A 20,848-nucleotide genomic window follows, 5' to 3' on the forward strand; every position below is an offset into this window, starting at 1 on the left:
GAGGAGTGCTACAGTTTAACATCTGAAATTTATGGTCTTTGTGCATCCTTTCACTGACAACAAAATCAAGAAGATGGATTCATGGAGTGGACGCAATAAGTTATGGAATCTATTCACAGACTGAATTTATCTGATCTACAGAATCACTAATTTGCTTATATTCTAGTACATCTTCTCTTACTATACTATAAATCTGTGTGGTTTTGAGCACAGTGGTTAATGAGATACAATTAATCTCAGTCTCTAATAAGGCTTTTAAAGGGACTTATTATTTGGATCTACAGGCTTATTTTATTCCTTAACATTTTGTTTTCCCCTTTTAAGGAGATGAAAAGTAACCCAGAGGTTTTCTTTTTGCATTTATTTGTCACAAGATACTTACTATGATGTACTTTTTTTTCTGTATTTAACTCTACGTATGTGACATGTTCCTGGAGCCAATGTTCAAGTGAAAGCTACTTGCAGTGAAACTATTATAAGTATTTGTTAACAAATGCATTTTGTGTTTACTTCCCACTAGTCTATGACTGTATGCCAAGGGCACTTTTTTCAAATTTAGTTTATGACCCTCTCTGAAAGCTAAAAAAGCTGTATCTGTAATGGATTTGAAGCAGAAGATACCTTAAACAGTGAGCAATGTTTTCAATTAAAAGCTAAATCTCCCTTCTAAAATTGCCTGTCTCTTGAATGCTGGTCTCATTCTTTCTGTGTTTAATATATTCACACTGCAACACAAGCGGTTATGTATGACACCCTTAAGTTTCTTCAGCTCCTCTCAGTTGTAGTATTGTAATTAATGCCTAAAAGTTCCAGGCAAATTTTCTATCTGGCTGGAGTCAAAGGGCAAGACTGGATTCTCCAGTCCTTGCATGGGTAAAGGACATGTGAAGTAAGGGGAGGTAGGTCTGCGTGCCTGTTTCTGCCTTTGTGTTACTTGCTGACTGCCTCAAGCTCACCTCCAGCTGTCTGTTTACATCCACATTAACTCTTTTTGAGAAGGATTTCTCTATCTCTTACTTTGCTGGTTTCACAATTCCTAGCTTTTGCTAATTCCTAGCTTTTCCTAATCATACAGATCTAGCCCAAAAATTCATAATTTGGCAGTAAGATGTGTATATTACTGGGGTTTTTTCCCCGGTTACAAACCCAACCCGCTACGAGTACACATCAGCCATCACCATTTTACCTGAGCAGTAGGCAAGATGTCACTTTTTACAGCCTCCATGCATGTGCACACACAGACACGCTGTATTGGCCCGGAATAATTATTTATCTCAAACATATAAAACGTCTAACCTGCAGCTCATTTTTGAGTGCTTTTCTGTAACTTTTAAGACAAACACAATTAGAAATAATGGTAATTTAGAACAGACACAGTAACTCAGTATAAAAAGAAAAACATTGTGGTTTAATTATTTAACAGTACAGTATATTTTATCATTCTGTTAGAATGTGTATTTTTAATTCAGAGTTGTATAAGGTAGCATTTGTTAAATTCAGCTAATATTTTCCCAATAATATAAGCAGTTTCATATTGGAAGTACTCTAATAGCATATGATGGATAAATCAGCAACCATAAAAGAAATTACTCTGTATTTTCCTCATCAGTTGTAAGAATTGAAAGAAAGAGAAAGAGGGATTTTCCTGAGCAATGAGAGCAAAGATTTTGCATCTGAAAGATTAATTTTTATCTTAAAAGGGAACTAAAATGTTTAAAGTAATGAATACACTTACTTATTTTGTGGAGATTAACATGTATATAGAGTACATGTACACAGACGAGTGCATTTTAAAGGTTGATTAAATGTTCTCAGATTGCTGTAGGTCTCAGCTGTGTAGAAGAATGAACCACACCAATCCCTGAAGTTTTTAACATTTCCATGCATTAAATATAGTAGTGCATGTGCAGATTGGGGTCTACCAGAGTATGATATAAATATATCATGAAACCAGAGAAGAAATCCTCAAAGGCCTTTGTCTCTATGGAACAGATGATTCATACACTTGGATCTGCGTTAAGTAAATGAGAAAATTTACATTTAGTATACAGACTTCAAAAGTGTGCTTGCTTATTTTTCCCCATTTGGAAATGAAATTATTAATGTTTTTCATCAGCCTCATTTGGATTTTTCAACTTTGTGGACTTTGGGTACTGTGTCCAGTTCTGGGCCTGTCACTTCAAGGAAGACATTGAGGCGCTGGAGTGGATCCAGAGAAGGGCAGTAAGGCTGGTGAGGGGTCTGAAGCACAAGTCCTGTGAGGAGTGGCTGAGGGAGCTTGGGTTGTTTAGCCTGGAGAAAAGGAGGCTCAGGGGGGACTTTATCACTCTCTACAACTGCCTGAAAGGAGACTGTAGACAGGTGATGGTCAGCCTCTTCTGCCAGGCAACCAGCGACAGGACAAGAGGACACACTCTTAAGCTGTGCCAGGGGAGATTTAGGTTGGACATCAGGAAGAATTTCTCCATGGAAAGGGTTGTCAAGCATAGGAATGGCCTGCCCAGGAAGGTGGTGGAGTCACCATCTCTGGAAGTGCTCAAGATGCCACTCGATGTGGCACTTAGTGCTGTGGTTTAGTCGGTGAGGTGGTGATTGGTCAAAGGTTGGACTCGATCTTGAAGGCTTTTTCCAACCTAAATGATTCTGTATTTCATCTGTTGAACCTGGCTGTTTACAGTATCCAAAAACTTTGGACTGTACTATGTAAGATTTAGGTGACTGATGGCAAACTCATACACAGAAAATTTACCCATCTTTTGGGCTTCTTTATCTCATGACATAAATACCTGACTCATCTTTTTGCACTGCAGATGAGGTCTTGGACTGCAGGCCAGTGTGGACTGATAAAAATTCCCCACTCCTGATCTGACAGTAGCCCTCTCAGAGTTGACCTTCATTTTTTTGTGTTCTTGATGTAAACTTGCTTGTTTTGCCCTGGATTTCTGTATTTGGGAGGCTCCATACTGTTAGCGTGGATTTTTTTACACGTCAAATTTGTTAACAATAAACACAGGGTTTTTTCTGAAATCCTGGATGAAAGTACAGTCGAAAGAATTCTACCTGTAAAAAACTGATAGCAAGCTTGTAAGTTTTTGAGCAAAATGCTGTGTTAGCAATACTGATCTTGTGTTCTTGTACCGGAAGTCCTGTATGCTGGTGTTTGTCATGAGGTAAGAAAATTTCAGGAAAGTTAAGGCTCAGCTTCAGCTATTAATAATTTTTCTTGTAAGAGTAGGCATAAATTTTGTAACTGCTGTGTGTTGGAAGTAGGATGTATCTCAATTGTCTGACTTTACTGAGCAATTGAAAACCACAACAGTGTTTTCAAATCACTCAGGGAAAAAAAGAATATTTCAGTTTGGATCTGACCAATTTTGTCTCTTCCCTAAGTTGCTGACCAGCAAAGAAGAGAGAAACTGAAAAAGAAGATAGCCAGGTGTGAAGAGAAAATGAGTATCTGTGAAACTGTCTCCCGATCCAGCAGCGGAAGGCTGCTGCCATCCTCTTTTAGAAAGGTATGTATTTTAATTTTGTTTAGTAGATACTATCATATACTTGCCTCCCATAGTAACAGCTGATCACTGCTGTGAAGCAGTGAGGCATCTTTCAAGCAGCAGAAAGTAGACAAGGGTCTTCCTGGCATGTCCCCAACACCGAATGCATGTCTTGACCTTCTGACAAAGATGTCAGGTATCTGGATGAAGAGTGCTTGCAGTAAATACAAGCTCTAATTACCCTTGAGTTCTCTTGCTTTCACTTCAGCTGAAATTCCTGTCCTGTCACTCTGGAGCTTTGCACAATTTCCTAAGGCAGAACTCTGTTACCTCTACTCTTCCGAGCAGAAGAATCAGGAATCTTCCATTTTTTTCGTAATGAAAAGTTCTATTTGGTAATACATTTCGTATCTAACAGTGTACTACACCCTTCAGTTGCATTTCTTGAAAGCAAAAATAGTGCTTAAACCCAAATATACCATTCTGTATATATGTATTCTGCTTATATGCATAGGCTCACTTAGTTTGGCTGGATATTCATCAAGATATGTGATGTGTATTTCTAACTAATAAATAAATATGTAAATAGCCCAATAAATTACATTCTTGTTCATCGCTGTAAATGAGCAATTGCAGCTTAAAACAGAATAATGATTTAACTCTGTGATTCTAACAGCATAAGTTTCATACATTGTTGAAATATCTGTAAAGCTGGAGGACATTTCCAAGTAGTACAGCAAACATCATCAGTTTCTTTCCCTGTGACTGATTTTTGCAGCAGGCAGCCTGAGTGTGACCTTATTGCAGTGCAGAGAAATAATGCCTCGAAATTCAATACATGGCTCTTAGTTATGGATGAAAGCACAGGCATGAATAAGAAAAGGGAGTAAATGTGATATTTAAAATCTAAATTTTATTTTTTATTAATACTATTTTTGTCCTTCCGTATTATTTTTTGAAAACTTGGGGCAGGCAAAGTTCCTTGAATTGTTTCATTGCAAAACAATTTTGCAATGAAAAAGTAACATGTGTCTCTAACTACTGCATGAACTCCCAGCTTTAAAATGGAAGGATGCATTATAACAGACTGTGGCTTTTTTCCTTCATTTTTCAAAATAAGATTTTCTGAAATTCTACCTGAATTGAGCTGGCCATGACTAAGATCTCTGATTTGAACAGCACTTGGTATTTCATATCTCATGTTCAAGTAATCCTATTATAGGCATTTCTGGCTGCTAATGAACTTTTTAAAATAAATTAATGCATGCCAAAAGTCTGGAAGGCTGCTTCATAGGAGGTTAAATTTCTCTTCTAGTTATTTGAAGTATGCTGTTGCCTTGACATTTCAAGATCCCTTTCAGCCTGTTTTTTGAGATACTTTTTTTTCTGAAGAATGAAAGTTATGGCCATCTGCTTGTGCATATGAAATATAGATTGGGAAACACCATTAACTGGTTCTAGTCTCTTGTTAATTTTGTGTGCAGCACACGTGTGGCTGTTTGAAATGCCTACTCAAATGCTTTATATTTAAAGATTTATTATACTCTTACAATACCACCAGTCTGAACATGTATTGTGCTTAAATTAGTTCTGTCATAATGGGAGATGTCAGTGACTAAACAAAGCAGAAGAATCTTCTGAGCGTCAAAGAAAGTTGTTTTTATTAGGAATATTATGATTTCCTTTCAGGCTTCATAGTGACAATCACCTGCTGTGCTGGTTGTTTGATGTAGGGTATGCCCAGCCTCTACCCTTGAGGGAGGCCTGCTTAAATAGGGAGATTGCACAACTTCCCAGCAGAATCCCCTTGGAAAAGGCAGCCACCTTTCAGTTATGGCGAGAGAGGACACAGACCCATGATCCTCTTGGAGACCTATACAGATCCTTTGTAACCTACTGGCTTTTACCCCCTCACACCCACTCCTGTATCCCTCTAAGATCTAGCCCTCTGCCCCTGTGGGATCAGAGAGCTCGTCCCTGGCCTCCCTTCGCAGGGTGCGGGCTATAAAGCAGGCTAATAAAGCTGCCCCATGCGGAACTGCTGTACGGGCCTCTCGTCTGTCTCCTCGTGCTCCGGCCTGGGGTTTGCCTCGCAGCACAAGAGCTGAAATCACTCTTGCTGAATCACTGAAGAGCTGACAGCCTGCTGAGACAGGCACCCCCTGCAAAGGCACCCCGGCGGCCGAGGGATCGCCGCAGACCTCTGGGGGACTGTTCCTTGCGGGACACTCTCTCTGGAGCTGTCACGGCTTCCTGGGTCTGAGCCACAGACCCCATCCCGGCTGCTTCAGTTTGAATTAATGCACATTCAGTAATACCCCTTATTAATAACATCACAGTATTCAAGGAAAGTTGGAACCTACCACATTATAGAATTGATACCCACACACACACATGCACAAAATGAAAGAGTGTAACAGGAACATAATTTTGAAAAATAGTGATGTATAGAAACTTAATATATTCATAGAGGGTCAAATTTGTTCACATACTTGTATGAATTTTCTCTAATGGCAGCTTGTCACTTCCTATAGAAGACCTTTGGTCTGTCCAGACAGAGAGGGCAGGCGCTCAGCTGACTTAGAGCAATATTTAAGTGGCCGTCTCAAGTTAAAAGAATCATATGCATTTATTGCAAAATGGCAGCTCCTGTATCCTGACAGTGCAGTTCATAAAGCATCTCTTTGATCTCATTTTCTGATGGTAGATGAACTATTCTATTGGAAGACCTTTTCATACAAGAACAAGTTAATTTCAAGATTAAATTAATCTTACTGTAACTTCAGTGACCCCAGTGAGAGCTGCCTTGGACCTTTTATGTGAAAAGGTATTTAGCAACCTTTCTTTTCAAAGTTTGGTTTTTATAGGGCAGCTGATACTTTTGTGGCTTTCAAGCTGGGAAACTAAACTTCTCCTAGAAAGTAGCTTACAGAGAAATCTGGATTCTTTCTCTGTGTTACTACTTTTGCCCGTCAGATGACAGCAGTATGCTTTGATGTGTTTTTACTGAATTTTCTTTTCCACAGAGTCCATGAAAATTTAGAGGTCCTCTTTCTACAAGCTTGCTGCACAGTACTATTCAGTTTACCCCAGTTTTATGACTAATAAAATTGAAGCATAAATACATACTTCATGAAACTTTTTAAGGGGGTTGCTGAAATCTATCATTGAGTAGATTTGTATCTTTGAAAACAGATTATACTTGGTTGAATCAACAGAATAGGAACATATATTGGTAAGCAAGATACAAGTCCAGATTTTTTACTTCAAATTACATTATAGTTCTTGATAGTTGTAATATTTAAAGCTGAGATACTACCATGGAATTTTTAAAATTTTATTTGAAGAATAAATACATTTTAAATCTATTTTAATGTGTGCTGTTGTATATTTGTAGGCATGTTTTTGTCTGGGTTTTTGTGTGTTTCCTACTTAAACATCTGATGATTTTACAGATAACAGACGAGAGAAGAATGTGAGCATACTTGCTTACAGTTTCCTTGCAATGCAGGTGTACAGATAATTTTCTGGAAGTTCACAAGTGACAAATTGCAGACAAACTGCATTCTCTGACACTCCTTAAAATCTTTTTGAAGTGTCCAACATAGTTCCTTGTTCATGATACTGTTTCTTCATCTACTTGGTGGCTGTACTTCTTTCCTGTTTGAGTAGTAAAGTTTTGCCTCAGGATAAGGGCTTTGAAAGACATTCTTTTCTCAGCACTTGAATGAGTACATCTCACAGCTGACACAGATGCAGCTTAGGGTTGCAGTTCTCTCTAGTCACCAGAGAGCTACTTGGTCTGTTCTACTTACGAAATATTTGAGAAGGAGAAGAGAAGAACTGCCCTAAGCTTCCTCATATATAAAGAGTGCTTGAACTTAGGATATTGCCATATCAACCTTGTGCCTTTGTCTTATTTTAGGATCAACTCATCTGCTTCTGAGGAGCAGAACATGTCACTTTCATGAGGTGTAGATAAATAATTGGTTAATGTAACTTCATATCTTTTCTGAATTATTTTGCATAATGCAGGGAACCAGTCATGATATGCTCACAAATGCTTCTACAATCTGATTTATATTGCAGTTCAATGAACTGATTTAGTCACTGAGAGTAAAGTATTTACAAGAATTAAGCTGCTTATAATATAGACTGAAGGGTATGGAATTAGCTTTTCAAAACATCTGTATAGGTGGATTCTGAAACTTTCCAGTCTTATCAGTTTTCTGTAGTGCTGAGCTACCACTGCAACTACTTTATATGCAAACAATCACACTGGTAAGCCTCATTATACTGCTTGCTAACACAGGCATTTGTTTGGCTTTGTGACTGCATGTTATCAGTTCAGCATTTAATTATGCTGTAGTAGTAAAATAAAGTTGACTCATGTGAGACACCATCAAGAAGAGCTTATTTTGCCTCAGCTAACTGAAAAATACCTCTTTGTATTAGGCACCAGCAACTCTGGTTATTTTGGGGTACCAGAATAGTGTAGATAGGTCTTACTGATGTGAGAGAAAATTGTTGTTGAAGGAAATACATGGTATGACAGCAGTGTGATCTGTGACTTAATTTTCATGGTAAAATAGCTGCGTTTTTAATATTCCTCTAAATAGCATTTACTGCATACTGCAAAATGTATATTCATCATAATTGAGCTTTAATTTAAAATACTGTGTTAGAAAGGAAAAAAAATGAAATTGTATCTATTCTAAGCAATAACAGTAGCAGTGTTACGAGAAAATGCAGCATTTAAACGCTAAGAGTCTATTGCTCAGAATTTTTAAAAACACCTTTATTAGGGTTGAGTGGTATAATAGAAAATCTGTGTATATTTACAAGGTACACTATCTATTAGTAGGTTACAATGTCATGAATTTTCAGTAAATGTATAAAGATTTCCGATTTTGATCATTGTTTTTTTTTCTCTCTCTTTACACCCCCCAGTAGGAAATCTCAGAAGTCTCAGGACAAATATTGATTATCTTGCAAAATCCCCACAGGCACTTTATTTTACAGTTGTTTTTGTGACTTCTGTTGGCATTCAGTCCATTGTCACTTCGTGGTGGGGAAAATCACACATCTAGCCTTCAATTCGTATCTTAATCAGCTGATTATTTTCAGAAAGTGAGATATTCTTGAGGATTTTCTCCAGGTTTATATTGTGCTCAGGCAATGAAGCACCATTGGAAATGCACTGGATCTGTGTTTCAGAGTTAGTCTCTCAAAGTAGTTTGCACATAGATTAATTGTGAGATCAGGATAAGCTACTTGGTGAATCTGTGAATCTTCTCAACTGGCATTATGGTTGTATGTTATAAATAAATGCATGTCACAGCATATGTATGAAGTCATACTATACTGGATCCACTCTTTCTGAGGCTTCCCATAGGGCAGATGTTCCTTCAGTAACTTCAGTAATGTAATGCTTCTGCTCACATTTTTACTTGTGTGATAGAAGCATAATAGAGATGAATGAAACACATACAGAAATCACCTTCCTTTTCTTCCTTTTGTCACTGCAGAGCTTGTGGTCTGTACTGGTGTCTCCTTATCTTCCTGTTCTTTGTTCAGGTGGTGGAGGTACATGAACAAGTTAATTTCTGTGTTAGCCTATCTGAACTAAACTTCGAGTTTGTTAAAAACTGAAGATAGCCTTAGAAATTGAATTTTCTTCTTAGGAAACACCTCTACTTGTATACATTTTCTTAAATCCTACAGCACTTTGTTGCTGATGATGTGGACCTATATGAACTGTCCCAGTGTTAGGAAAGTATGATAATAATTTTAGAAAGTTAGCTGTTGTTTTTTAATTGGGTTTTCTCACTTGTTATATTTTAGCTGTTACTTTGCCCTGCTGATTGTGTGGTACAGCAGAGAGATTTTCCAGAATAACACTATCCTCAGCTTGTCTCCCTCACTGTTGCTCTGTAAGCATTGTCTCTGAGTGTTGTGGTGCTAGATAGTTTGAGTACACACAATGGGAGTCGTGTCTTCTCCATCATGCAGTTGTGTGTAAGAGAACTTGAATTTCACAGTTATATGTGTGGATGAAATAAGTTGGTTTATACAAAATTTTGTTTGCTGATAGGCTTTTGGTTTAATCTTCCAGTTCTGCAGTATGCCCGCCCTTGGAGATGGTAAAATGTCATACATAATTTTCACTGACTGACAGAATATTTGGTAGGTGGCTGTATCCTAGGTAGGAAAAGCACATAAAACAACTGTTTTTGTAAGGTGTTTAAAACACATTGTAAAGCACATTTACTAGTGTGCATACCCTGTCCAGGTATTAATGCTTTGAAACTGCAAATTTTTCAAGGCTCTCTCTATGACGGAAATAAAATTTCTATTTAATTGTTCTTTCGAATTTAACAAAACAAACAAACAAATGGCCAAACCAACCAAAAACCCCACCTTAAGATGTCTCTTAGATTTAGTTGTGTTTTTGTCTTACATGCCTTTGCCACAGTGTCATAATACAATTCAGGAATAATGTTGAATTTTTAAGCATGGGATAATTATGGCTAATCCTTCACTTGCCCAGGTGGTAAGAACAGGGCATATCCAGGTAAAATAATTTGCCTCAGTGCAATGATTCCTTGACTTCTAAAAATGTATTGATTAAACTCTTGGTTTGATGTAGCCATCAAAATTCTGTAACAGAGTACCAATGTTTTGCTACTGAAGCAAACCATTTGCTTATTACTCTCTTATTTGCTGTGACTAGATTTTAAAATCTGTTAGCACTGAGGCTGCTGTGAAACCGGTTTGATCTTACAAAAATTGAAAGTTTTTACATAGAAAATACCTCCAAGTTGGTAACAGTAGTAGCTGGGAGTACCATCATGAGCAAAGTAGGTAATTTGCAAAGCAATCAAATTTGTTTTATTTTTTTCTAGAGTTTCTTGGAAGTAGAAGACAGTCTCTTCCCGTGTGCTGGGCAAGCAGAGTACCTATCAAGAGCACCATCTCCTTTTGGCGGACATGGCTCAGTTCGCTCCAGTCCAGTTAAACATGCCAGAAAGTGTTCTCGGAATACATCCAGGGCATCTCACTCATGTGTCTGTACGTCAAGGCCACCAAGTAAACACTCTGGACTTTCATGCAGTCACTCCATTGATAATTTTGTGAGCGTTGGTTGTTCCCAGAGGTGTCAAGGAAACAACCCCAAAGTGAGCAGCGGGGATCTTCTAGAGAGGCACTCTGAATACTTTACCAAGAGCCGAAAACCTTTTACTCCACGCACCTTAATATCAAATGCTAAATCTCTCCTGACAGAGTACAGGTATTATACTCCTGCTCGAAGGAAGAAGAAAAATCGCCTCAAGCAGCGTGTGGAAGCTCAAACACAGACTGATATGATCAGGTACAGAGATTGAAACTTTATTTTGTAACTCTGGAATTTAGTTATCATAACAGTATCTTCATAAAAGGAACATGTTTTGCTCTCATTACAGTTGTATGAAACCAGAGTAATTATTCTGAAGTTATTCTAGATAAACCTTAGCAAAAGCTAGAACAGAATGTGATTTTCCTTTTTTTCACTGGAGTATTTTACTGTCCTCTTTCTGGAACAACTAGTTTAATCTATACAGATTGAAGTGCCGCTAAATTCAAACTGTGGAATCTCACATCTGCTGGTGATAATCATTCCCTCTGTCTTCCCTATGCTATCTCTGGTGTATAGTTCCATCTCTTAAAGAATTAACCGGTAAGAGCATGCAAGTAGTTCCCCACTGTTGCCCCTGGAGTCTGATACTTTCCAGTTTGTTAATGAATACATCATGCAAAGATCCGTTTTTAACTCTTAAATGCAGCTCTTCATTGTTTTTTTATCACTTGAATTTAAATACCTTCAGATATACCCCGTATAAAATATTTTAAACAAAATTAGGGTCCTTCTCTTGCATAGAACTTCTCAGCAAATTGAACAATTCTGATTTAGTTTTGTTTTTAGTGATACTACCTTGTAAAGAGAAATCTTCTCCCTTTTGTGTCCTCCATGCCTGCATGTCCAACTCCAGTTTTTTCATAGGACAAATTGGGAATTTCCTAAGACTAGAATTATGATAGCTTTGGCTCTGTATTGCAACTGTTGACTTTCTGGCTGTGGGTCATCTGTTTTCCTGGTGCACTTTTAATTTTAGGATCATCTCTGTTCTTAATTCTGAACAATTATTTCAGATAATTTAGTTATCCCCTGTTAATATGCAGCTAAGTAATTAATTTGGATCACCTGTATATGACTAGGGTCATCCTTCAAAACAAACTATAACTTAGTGATATTATATGAACCTAACTCTGGCAGAAATTTTCTGAACTGTTCGGTACTATGTTCTGTTCAGACCGATGAGAAATTTCCACAGTGGAACTGGTTTTCTCATCCTGCATATATTGAAAGTAGTCTACTTGGAAAACTAATACTTCTCTAAATTTTGTAGCTTTCCATCTGCAGACAAAGTGTATGTGAGAAAAGTTATGTGTGAACACCAGAAGATCCCATCAAAGGTAATAATATATCTATCAGTGGGTACTCTTCCCACACCCATTGCCATCATGGTGGGGTAATACACTTCATCACTGCCACAGCAGTGAACAGCTGATTTAGGTTTTCTTTTCTCTATTGCCATGACATGAATTCATTCCAAAGAGGAGAGAGTTTCAGAACACGAGTGAAAACAATAAATAAAAAATTCTGAGGTACATAAAGAGATCTCTTTAATTTTTTTTGGTTTTGTTTCTGTAAGTGCACTATCAAATATCTTCTGAGGCCACAGATAACTGGTACATGACTTTTCAGCAGAAGAAGGTGTCCCTTTTGTCTGTTTACCCAGAGTTCTCAGAAAAGACATAAAATTTCTAGGGCTTAATCACAGAGAGTTAATAGATTAATTTTAATGGAAAAATTTTATGTGTATTTGCACTGATAATAAAGATTTTTATCTCTGTATTGTAGGCTGAAGCTAAAAGATATACTCTGGATGAGCCTGAGAGAGGAATAGATGGTTGTCAATACTCCATCCTAAGGTGACTGATTTACAGCAGGAGGAAATATTTGAAATGCCCATTCTTTCTATACAGCTGGTCCTTAGGCCATAAGTCTTCCCTGCCATTTCACTTTTTAAGTCTCTTCTCACAGGACTTATGTTAGGTTTGGTTTTTTACATCAATGGCCTTTCCCAACTTCAAAATTCATTATTTGCTTGTGATAAGTTCCACTGGGAAGCCAATTAAGAAAAAAGAGCTCTGGAATATATCAGTATTTTTGTCAGAAATGAGAGCGATGATGCATTATTACCGTTGTTAGTTCTGTACATTGGGGCTCACAGACTATATAGTACTCTAACTAACAGCACATTGGTATTCCAATCAGTACTTCCCCTTAGTGTCTCCAGGCATCCAGCCTTTCGAATCTGTGGTATGTGAGAATTGTAAACCAGGAGCATTTCCCACATCTTTTTCTGAAAACTTAATACTGAGATTGCTACAATACAAGAGCAGTGTTGGAAATCAGGCCAGAACCCACAGGCTCCGAGCTGATTCTCCTCATTGCTGACCTAAGTGTCATGCATGAGTCGCTGATTTGCTCTCTGGCCTTTTCATACAAAGGCATTTTTATCTGAGGAGAAAAATGTACTCCGAGTTGAAAAAGCACTCTAATGGATAGCAGAGATTGAATACCACCTAAGTAGCACCAAGGTCTTCTGAGCACTGTGTCAAGTGAGGTGGTGTAATGTTCTTGAACCATAGTCTTTCAGGTTTCAGTGCAAGCAGGGGATTTTGCTGCTGGAGCAGGGTTCAGGGGTGTTATGATAGCCTTTTTCGCAAAAGGAATGGTATAATGGCACACTGTGGCTCCAGAAGAAAATTACATGCCAGGTAGTATAAAAGGGGTTTAGAATGTTGTTCTTTTTCTTGCCCTCTGATTTTCTGATTAGAGAGACATCACGGCATCCTCAGAAGTGTTCACCAAGGAGGACTGCTGAGGCCGAGTAAGTATGCTTAAACCATTTTTCTACTCATTAACAACATCAAATTAGAAAGCTTTCCTCAAAACTGATGAACGTGAAACATACAATACTTAAAAAAATTTATGTGAATCTAAAAATGAAGAAAATTCATTATAACTTCAGAAGATTGTACAGTGCCTATAGTTTGTTTCCATTTCTTTTTAGGTCTGTAATCTGAATCAAATATTGGCAAATGAAACACCAAACTGAAGGGCATTCTTACCACATTTCTGCACTGAAATTTGATGATAATTAGAAGAGTTTTGAGTTATAATCAGAAACATTACTAACGCTTCATCAAGTGGCCTTGGGAAAGTCATTCAATTCTTTGTGCTTTAGGACAGGCTTGTCTTTCCCCAACTTAGGGCTTATAATAGAGGTCTCAAATACCAGCTGTAGATAACTTCCTTGACTATAGAAGAAACCAAAATTACAATCTTTACGCACGGTAACAAATTTCATGTAATGAAAGTCATGCAAGTTGTATTCCATTTTTTATTTTCTGTTTATTAAGACTGGAGAATGACTCAATAGAATTTGAATGGATGCTTTGGAAGACTTAAAAAGATGCTATTGATGCCATGAAGATTTTTTTGCCTTTTATACCCCTGTTATACCTTTTTTGCAACTTCTGTATTCTCAGTGCTTTTTGCCTACATTCTTGGACTTGTTTGTCAAGCTGAGAGACTAAACATTTTAGAAGCTTTGTAGCTAGGGATCAGTGTGCCCCAGACCCCAAGGTCCTCTCCAGAACACATTCTGTAAACTAAGATAGAACCATCCAGGGGAAGGTTCCTTGGGGAGGGGGGCTCACTTGAGCCTCTCATTGGGGAATCTTTGATACATATGCTAATTAGTAAAACCTATAATGTTATACCCGATCTTTTGGGGTGGGCATTTCGGTGGGGTGCATTTCAATTCGCATGACCTGGACATGTGCACCTAAGGATCCTTAAAATAAATACCAAGGTAAAATCCCTTTTCCCCTTCTAACCGTGTTTGACTCTTGATTTTAAGACCAGGAAAAGGCATCACTATGAAAGAAAAACAGGACTGAAATATTTTGGGGTTTTCTCTATTGTTGTCTTTCAAGGAGAACTCCAGACTTTTGGAGAGTGTCCGATTTAGAGTATTTGGCATCAACAACTCTTTTAGAGGTATTAAAGTAGAGATAAGAGGTGAAAGTGACGTCTCACACTAACAAGATTTTGTACATCAAGGAGATAGATGTGTTGAAATGAGTGGATGCTGCCAAATAAGCAGTTAAACTCTTCTCAGCTTCCATTTAGGACTAGCAATTTTCAGCTGCAGTCAGATTCTCTAGAAGCTCCTTTGGAAGCCTCTACCCAGAGCATCAAACTGCAGTTGTACACTTTCTTCCCAGTTAACTCCCCTTTCTTCTTTGAGTGCAAAGCAGTTCTGAACGTGCTCCAAGATTCATTTGCGATCTCTGTGCTAATTTATACCACAACAGAAAGTTAGCATAAAGACAAAGTACCATGACCACCTTTATAACAGTCTGATATTTTGCCGTCTTTTATTATTATCTAGATTGAATGAAAGTCTTAGTTTGTCCTGCTAGACTTACCCGTTATGAAAAATAACCACTGATACAAGAACTATAAAATCTTAATGGCTGTTCCCATGAAGGTGATTAGACCTACTACAGTGTGTCATATATGTTTCTATGGTAAAGCATTTAACATTGGGGTTTCTATTCTCCCTGCAGAGAAGAGGAGCTTTTATATTTAACTTTCATTGAAGATGTAACAAATGAAATTCTTCGACTTGGGTTATTTTCTAACAGGTAGGTTACAGTTGTTTTCAATTTTATAGTGCTATGTCAGAAAGCCCTGGACTCCATAAGAAAGGGAAGCAGTGATTAGTAATAATTTCTTTATATACTCGTATACACAGTTAGCCCTTGCTTTTGTTTCGTTTCCTCCTCCTTTTTGATTTATGTAAGAAAGGGGAACTAGGACATACCTGTGGGTCATTTACTTTGATCTGCTGCTGTGTACCATGAGACAAAAGCTTCTGTTAGAAACTGACCTGGAACCCTAGATGGAATAATGCTAAAGAAGAACTCATTTTACTCTGCCACATCTGTTTTGCTAAATAAACCGCGTTACTAATCTTTCACACAACAGGTCCTTCATCTCCCTTCTGTCCTTCTTCCAGTATGAATTCAGTTTTCAGCATAGGTTGCCAGGATTACATCCTCTTTCAGATAAAGGTTCACCAGCTGCTAAATCAGGTTTCTTTTTTCCAATACCATACTGGTTCTTTCTAATAAAGAACTCTCAATTTATGCAAAAAAACTTGCAGTATTTCTATATATATACAGACTCTTAACCCATTTTTGTAATTTCCCATTCAAGACAGTCTAATTTCTTAATATTCTGATCTTGCTTGTGTTGATAATATTTCCAGCTGTTTTTCCAATTCTGTGCCCTCTGATTTTTTTCTTCTTATGTCAAGGCTGTCAATGAGAATACTAAGTACACCAAGTAAAAAAAACTTTAAAAATTTTGAGAGCGGTCTCCTTCTGGCTCTTTTTTACAGTAATGTTGTCTTCCATTAGAACCCTTCTTGCACTTTTTTTTAATAATTTTTCAGGTAAGATAGGTTAAATTCACTTGACTTTTCACTGTTCCAGTGACTGTGTACTTCAGTTGTCACAGAACATATTCTCTGCAGAATTTTTTTTCTCATTATGCCTAAGCAATGGAAGAGAGCTCTTAGGACTGAGGACTTTTCCCTGGATTTTTTTTTTACTGAAGCTGGATTTTATTCCTTCTCTTTATTCTTGTGTATAGCAGCCACTATGGTGCATCCAAGAGATTTTGCATACTTCAGCATGCCAGTAGAATCACCTCTGAATTGCTGATTTCTCCCAGCATATAGGCCCAACAGAACAAACACACACATAGTTGTGCTACAAGTCACCCCATGGTTGCCATGTGCTGCCCAAAGCCAGGTCTGCCTGCTGAGCACGTGTCCAGTGGGTTGCTGACTACAGGTAGCCCTCTTTGTTACAGTGTAGCTGAAACAGTCTTAGAGGTGCCATTCAGCTAAGAAATTAAAATTAAAAACTACAGTCATTGCTTTATGTAGCTCTGGTAAAAGTTGGGTTTTCTCCTGTGAAATAATTTGGTTTTTTATTTGTAGGGTTCTGGATCAACTGTTTGAGTGCTATATAGAAGAAAATAAGAACCGCTTGGATGAGGTGTGTGCTGCCCTTATAATCATCTCTCTCTCTGCATATGATTTAGGTGATGTTTCCAAAGAGCAGGGCAAATGCACTGAATATTTGAGGGTAAAGGTAACCAGAATACTTAGTGGGGAGCCTCTCTCTCCATAAATGAGATTTGCAGTCTCATGGATTGTGGCAGATCAGGAGTCACCGGTACAGTGACAGCAAATGGACAACAGTCAATTCAGTTTGGTGATACTCAGTGTTTAATTTAGTCACTTGATTGCAAGCAGCGTCCTTTTCCTTCTGTCAGAGTCAAGCCCTGAGTCTGAGCAGTGCTCAGGTGCCATGGGGCCAGAGAAGTGTCACTCCTTTCTTCCTTCACCCCTTAGGGCAAAATGCGCCAGATGTTGGATGTGCTGAAATCAGACCTCGGCTGCAGCCAGGACAGCGACACAGAGCTAATCCATGAAGACCGGGACAGTGACACAGAGCTAATCCATGAAGGCCAGGACAGTGACACAGAGCTAATCCATGAAGGCCAGGACAGTGACACAGAGCTGATCCATGCAGGCCTGGACAGCGAGACAGAGCTGATCCAGGCAAGCCGGGAAGCCTCAGATCTGGAGGAGTCTGATACGATAGAAGAGCTCGAGTTTACCAGTAAAGGTCACAGGCTGAGGAAAGCTACAAAAAGTGAAGAATTCCTTGAGAGCATCAACTTGTCATTACAGGAACCAAACAAATGTGAATCACTGTCATTCAGCGAAAGGTCAAGGGAGACACAGAGCAGGGAGGACTTTTCAGAAGATACCACAGAAATGATGGATGCTGGGACAGAGTCTGATTTCTGTGGTGTGGAATTTGAAGAACACCCAGACACTTCACCCACATGTGAGGCAGCTTCAAACTTGATTGCTTGTGACAGTGATTTGGAAGTCAATAAGGAACTTGATGAACTGAAAGAAAACTTTGCAGGCACCCTTCACATTTCACGTAACTCTTCATAATAGTAACCAAAACTTACCTGTTACACAGGGATAGAGCTCCTTCTGTGGTGAACTGCGATTTGTCAACTAGTAGTAAATGGTTCAGTTTATTTTCAATTATTTCTGTTTAAATACTGCTAAGATCTCTGTAGCAGGATACTATTAATTGGGCATTAATTAATCTCTGTGTAAATTAGACCTTAAAGGATAATGGGTCAGTTATCAGAAGAATTTTGTATATTTTGCCTATAATTGTATAACTTGAAACAAACTTGAGAATATTAAAATTAGTTTTATATTTTTAAAAGATGTCATAATAAATTATGCAATATTTATTGTTTTAAATAAATTAATTGATAGTGCAGTTGTGGTCCTGCTATAAAGATCTGAGATTTTGTAGTCTGCAAGAATTAAACAACATCAATTTAACATCAAAAAATGTCCTCTTCCAGAACGGACAAACAGTTCCACTGTGTTGCCACTCACAGAAGCCCACAAATGAAAAATCAAATTATTTCACAAGAACAAAACTAACATTTAAGAGTTCTACATTGATTAATGACTGCAGTACTTTATTTTCAGTTCTTAACTGAGTGAGACCACTAAGTTCAATTTCTTGTACTGATGACAACCACAGCATAGCATTCTGCATCAGGCTTTGGTTTTGGAAAAGGATTGAGTTGCTCACTGATGGCTAGGACTATCTAGTAGAAGACACATCAGGCACCTTGTACAGCAAATGGAGAAGAGGTGATGTATTTTCTGGTTAAAGTTTAAATGGAAGTTAGGACATGCATTGCACAAAATCAACCCCAATTTCATTGTTTAATCAGAGTACAGCTATTGCCTGACATTCCAGTTACTGCAGAATGAGCTCAGCAGGTTCTGAGGAAAGACTGGCAAGTCATACCATTTTGCTGTAGGTGAGGAACTAGGAGAAGTCTTAGGAACTGGATAAAGCCTGTCCCCTAATATCTCCTAGGATCAGTTTTTAACCTTCTTCCTCCAAGGACAAGCCCAGGTTGTACCAGTTCATACATAACAGCTGCCACCACCCACCTCCCCTGTGCCTCGTGAGCATTGACCAAAGACTGTGACTCTGTCGGCCAGGTGACCCATTGCAGCTTCAAGTAGCTCCTGCAGATACAGACCACTGCTTCACTTGTGAAGCATAAACTTTTGGACAAAAGAAATGTCAAAAAGCATCTAGAGGAAGCCAGTCAGAGCAAAACAACATATCTGGCACAATCACAGCACTGCAGTGCAGAACATAATTCTCAAAGAAAGGAAAAGGCACCTTCCTGGGTGCCTTTTCCACAATAATAAATTGCACTTGTTGACAATGACAGCACCGGAGTTCATGTTAGGCATGTACATGTGGCTGGGCAGATGGGCACCAGCCTTTCATCTGCCACACTCAGCTGGCTGCCTTGTACATCTGGCCTGCAGCATGAGTGCTCTGTCTCACTGCAAAGCAGGTGAGATAATGTGAGGACTTCTGCATCCCCCCCATCAGAGCCTGTCTTGTTGAAAAGATCTGGCCACAGGGCTGAGTCAGTACAGTGCAGAGGGTTTGTCCTCAATCACAAGTGATCACAGGTCTTCTCCCATCCCCAAGGAAACTCCCTCTGTATTCCTTACCGCGGAGAGCTGAACAGAAGGGGATGCCCTAGGAAACTGTTGTTCGTACTTTAGGAAGAATTCTGACACAGAGGGACTGGTTAGAAAGCTGAAGAGCACGGTTAGATGTATCCAAGTATAAAGCCTTTTTGCTCCTCAGACAGGACTTCACCCACTCTTGGGGCCCTCCAATTTCTCCATTCTTGGTCAATAATGGGAATTTAGGGGGTTTTTTCCCTACCTGTCTCTACACTTGTGACTTGTACATCAGCAAACGTCACTCAGCAAACTTTGGCTTCTTGTCAACATGAGTCTGATCAAAGATTAATGAGAATTCCACATTCAAATTCTGTAAATGAAAAAATACTGTAAGAAAATACCACAGCAGTGAACCTCACAGAAAGGCACAAGTAATGACATACTCATTTCCTGTAATATGAGTAACACAAAAATAAATAAAAATAGCTCCTTGACCATATTTCCTGTTGATGAACTGTCTCAACATCAGTGACATTTTTTTCTGGGTAGATGCAACTTAAAAGAGGAAGTAAATTCATTAAAACAGACCTTTCACAAAGAAAGTACCTGTCTGCCTAAACCGTAAGTGTGAACATTTATTGGATCCACAGTGAAATGTGTGGTAAAGAACCAGAGAATCACACACCCCAGTATCCAGCAGCTGGAGCAGTCAGTCTAGTCCACAGAACTGATTTCTCTCATTGTACAGCCACTCCTATCAGATGGTGGGGAAAAAACATTCTAGATAAATGTTATCTGTATAAGATCAGTTTATCTGCAGATCCAAAAGCAAATTCAGGGCTTAAGACATTCTCTCTTCTATTCACATTTAAGATGGTGCTTAAAACATAAGTTGTTTAAAGACCTTGATATGCAAGCCTGACGCACATCACTGATAAGATTAATCAACACTGCAAGTTTTGACGTTTTGTTTCTGAGGGTTTTGGTTGGGTTTGGATTTTTTTATCTCACCACGTTTTACTTCGTGTTAGACTTGAGTCTTGGCACAAGCAGTAGCAGAAGAAGGCAGTCACACACCATTACTGTTCTGAGTCCTTCAGATGTAACAAACTTAGGAGCAGCCAGCGGCTGTGGTCTGCAACATAAAGACTTTTTTTCTGCCCAGATTCATGTGGGCAATGAGAATACATCATAACATCAATGTTTTCTTCAAATGGACAAAAGCCTGCTAGTGTTACTTTGTAACAAAACAGCCTCTTATCTTTAAAGCTACAGTTTTGGCATCGTTGCTCTTTTTTCCAAAGGTAGGATTCTGTTTATTTACAAAGCGAAGTGGGACTTTCAGTCATTTGAAGTAAAGATTAATGGGATGAAAGAAAAAGGTGCTTACAGCTCTTAGGGCTGACCAGAAAACAACCACCATCTAGCCATTTTATCTTTGATCCACCCAGTGTCTACAGAGCCCCTACAGAGTTTTCACTTAGGCTTAGCTGCAGAATGACTTCGAGATCTTGTTTCTCTGCATTTCTGTACACTTTCATGTCCTTTATAGCT

General features: G+C 38.5%; 1 protein-coding gene across 1 annotated transcript in view; it reads left to right on the forward strand.

The window, feature by feature from the left end:
• SPATA7 (spermatogenesis associated 7) overlaps positions 1-17,716 on the forward strand; it is a gene marked incomplete at both ends in the record, with an annotated part of 35,671 nt that extends 17,955 nt beyond the window's left edge. Inside the window, 9 exons of the mRNA XM_082283470.1 lie at positions 3,391-3,515; positions 10,400-10,866; positions 11,942-12,008; positions 12,457-12,527; positions 13,439-13,492; positions 15,240-15,317; positions 16,682-16,739; positions 17,099-17,189; positions 17,328-17,716. Coding sequence (XP_082139596.1) covers positions 3,391-3,515; positions 10,400-10,866; positions 11,942-12,008; positions 12,457-12,527; positions 13,439-13,492; positions 15,240-15,317; positions 16,682-16,739; positions 17,099-17,189; positions 17,328-17,716 — 1,400 coding nt within the window. The remainder of the gene's footprint in view (positions 1-3,390; positions 3,516-10,399; positions 10,867-11,941; positions 12,009-12,456; positions 12,528-13,438; positions 13,493-15,239; positions 15,318-16,681; positions 16,740-17,098; positions 17,190-17,327) is intronic.
• Positions 17,717-20,848: the final 3,132 nt, after the last annotated feature.

This window comes from Coloeus monedula, assembly GCF_965178545.1.
Source record: "Coloeus monedula genome assembly, chromosome: 6".
Lineage (NCBI taxonomy): Eukaryota > Metazoa > Chordata > Aves > Passeriformes > Corvidae > Coloeus > Coloeus monedula.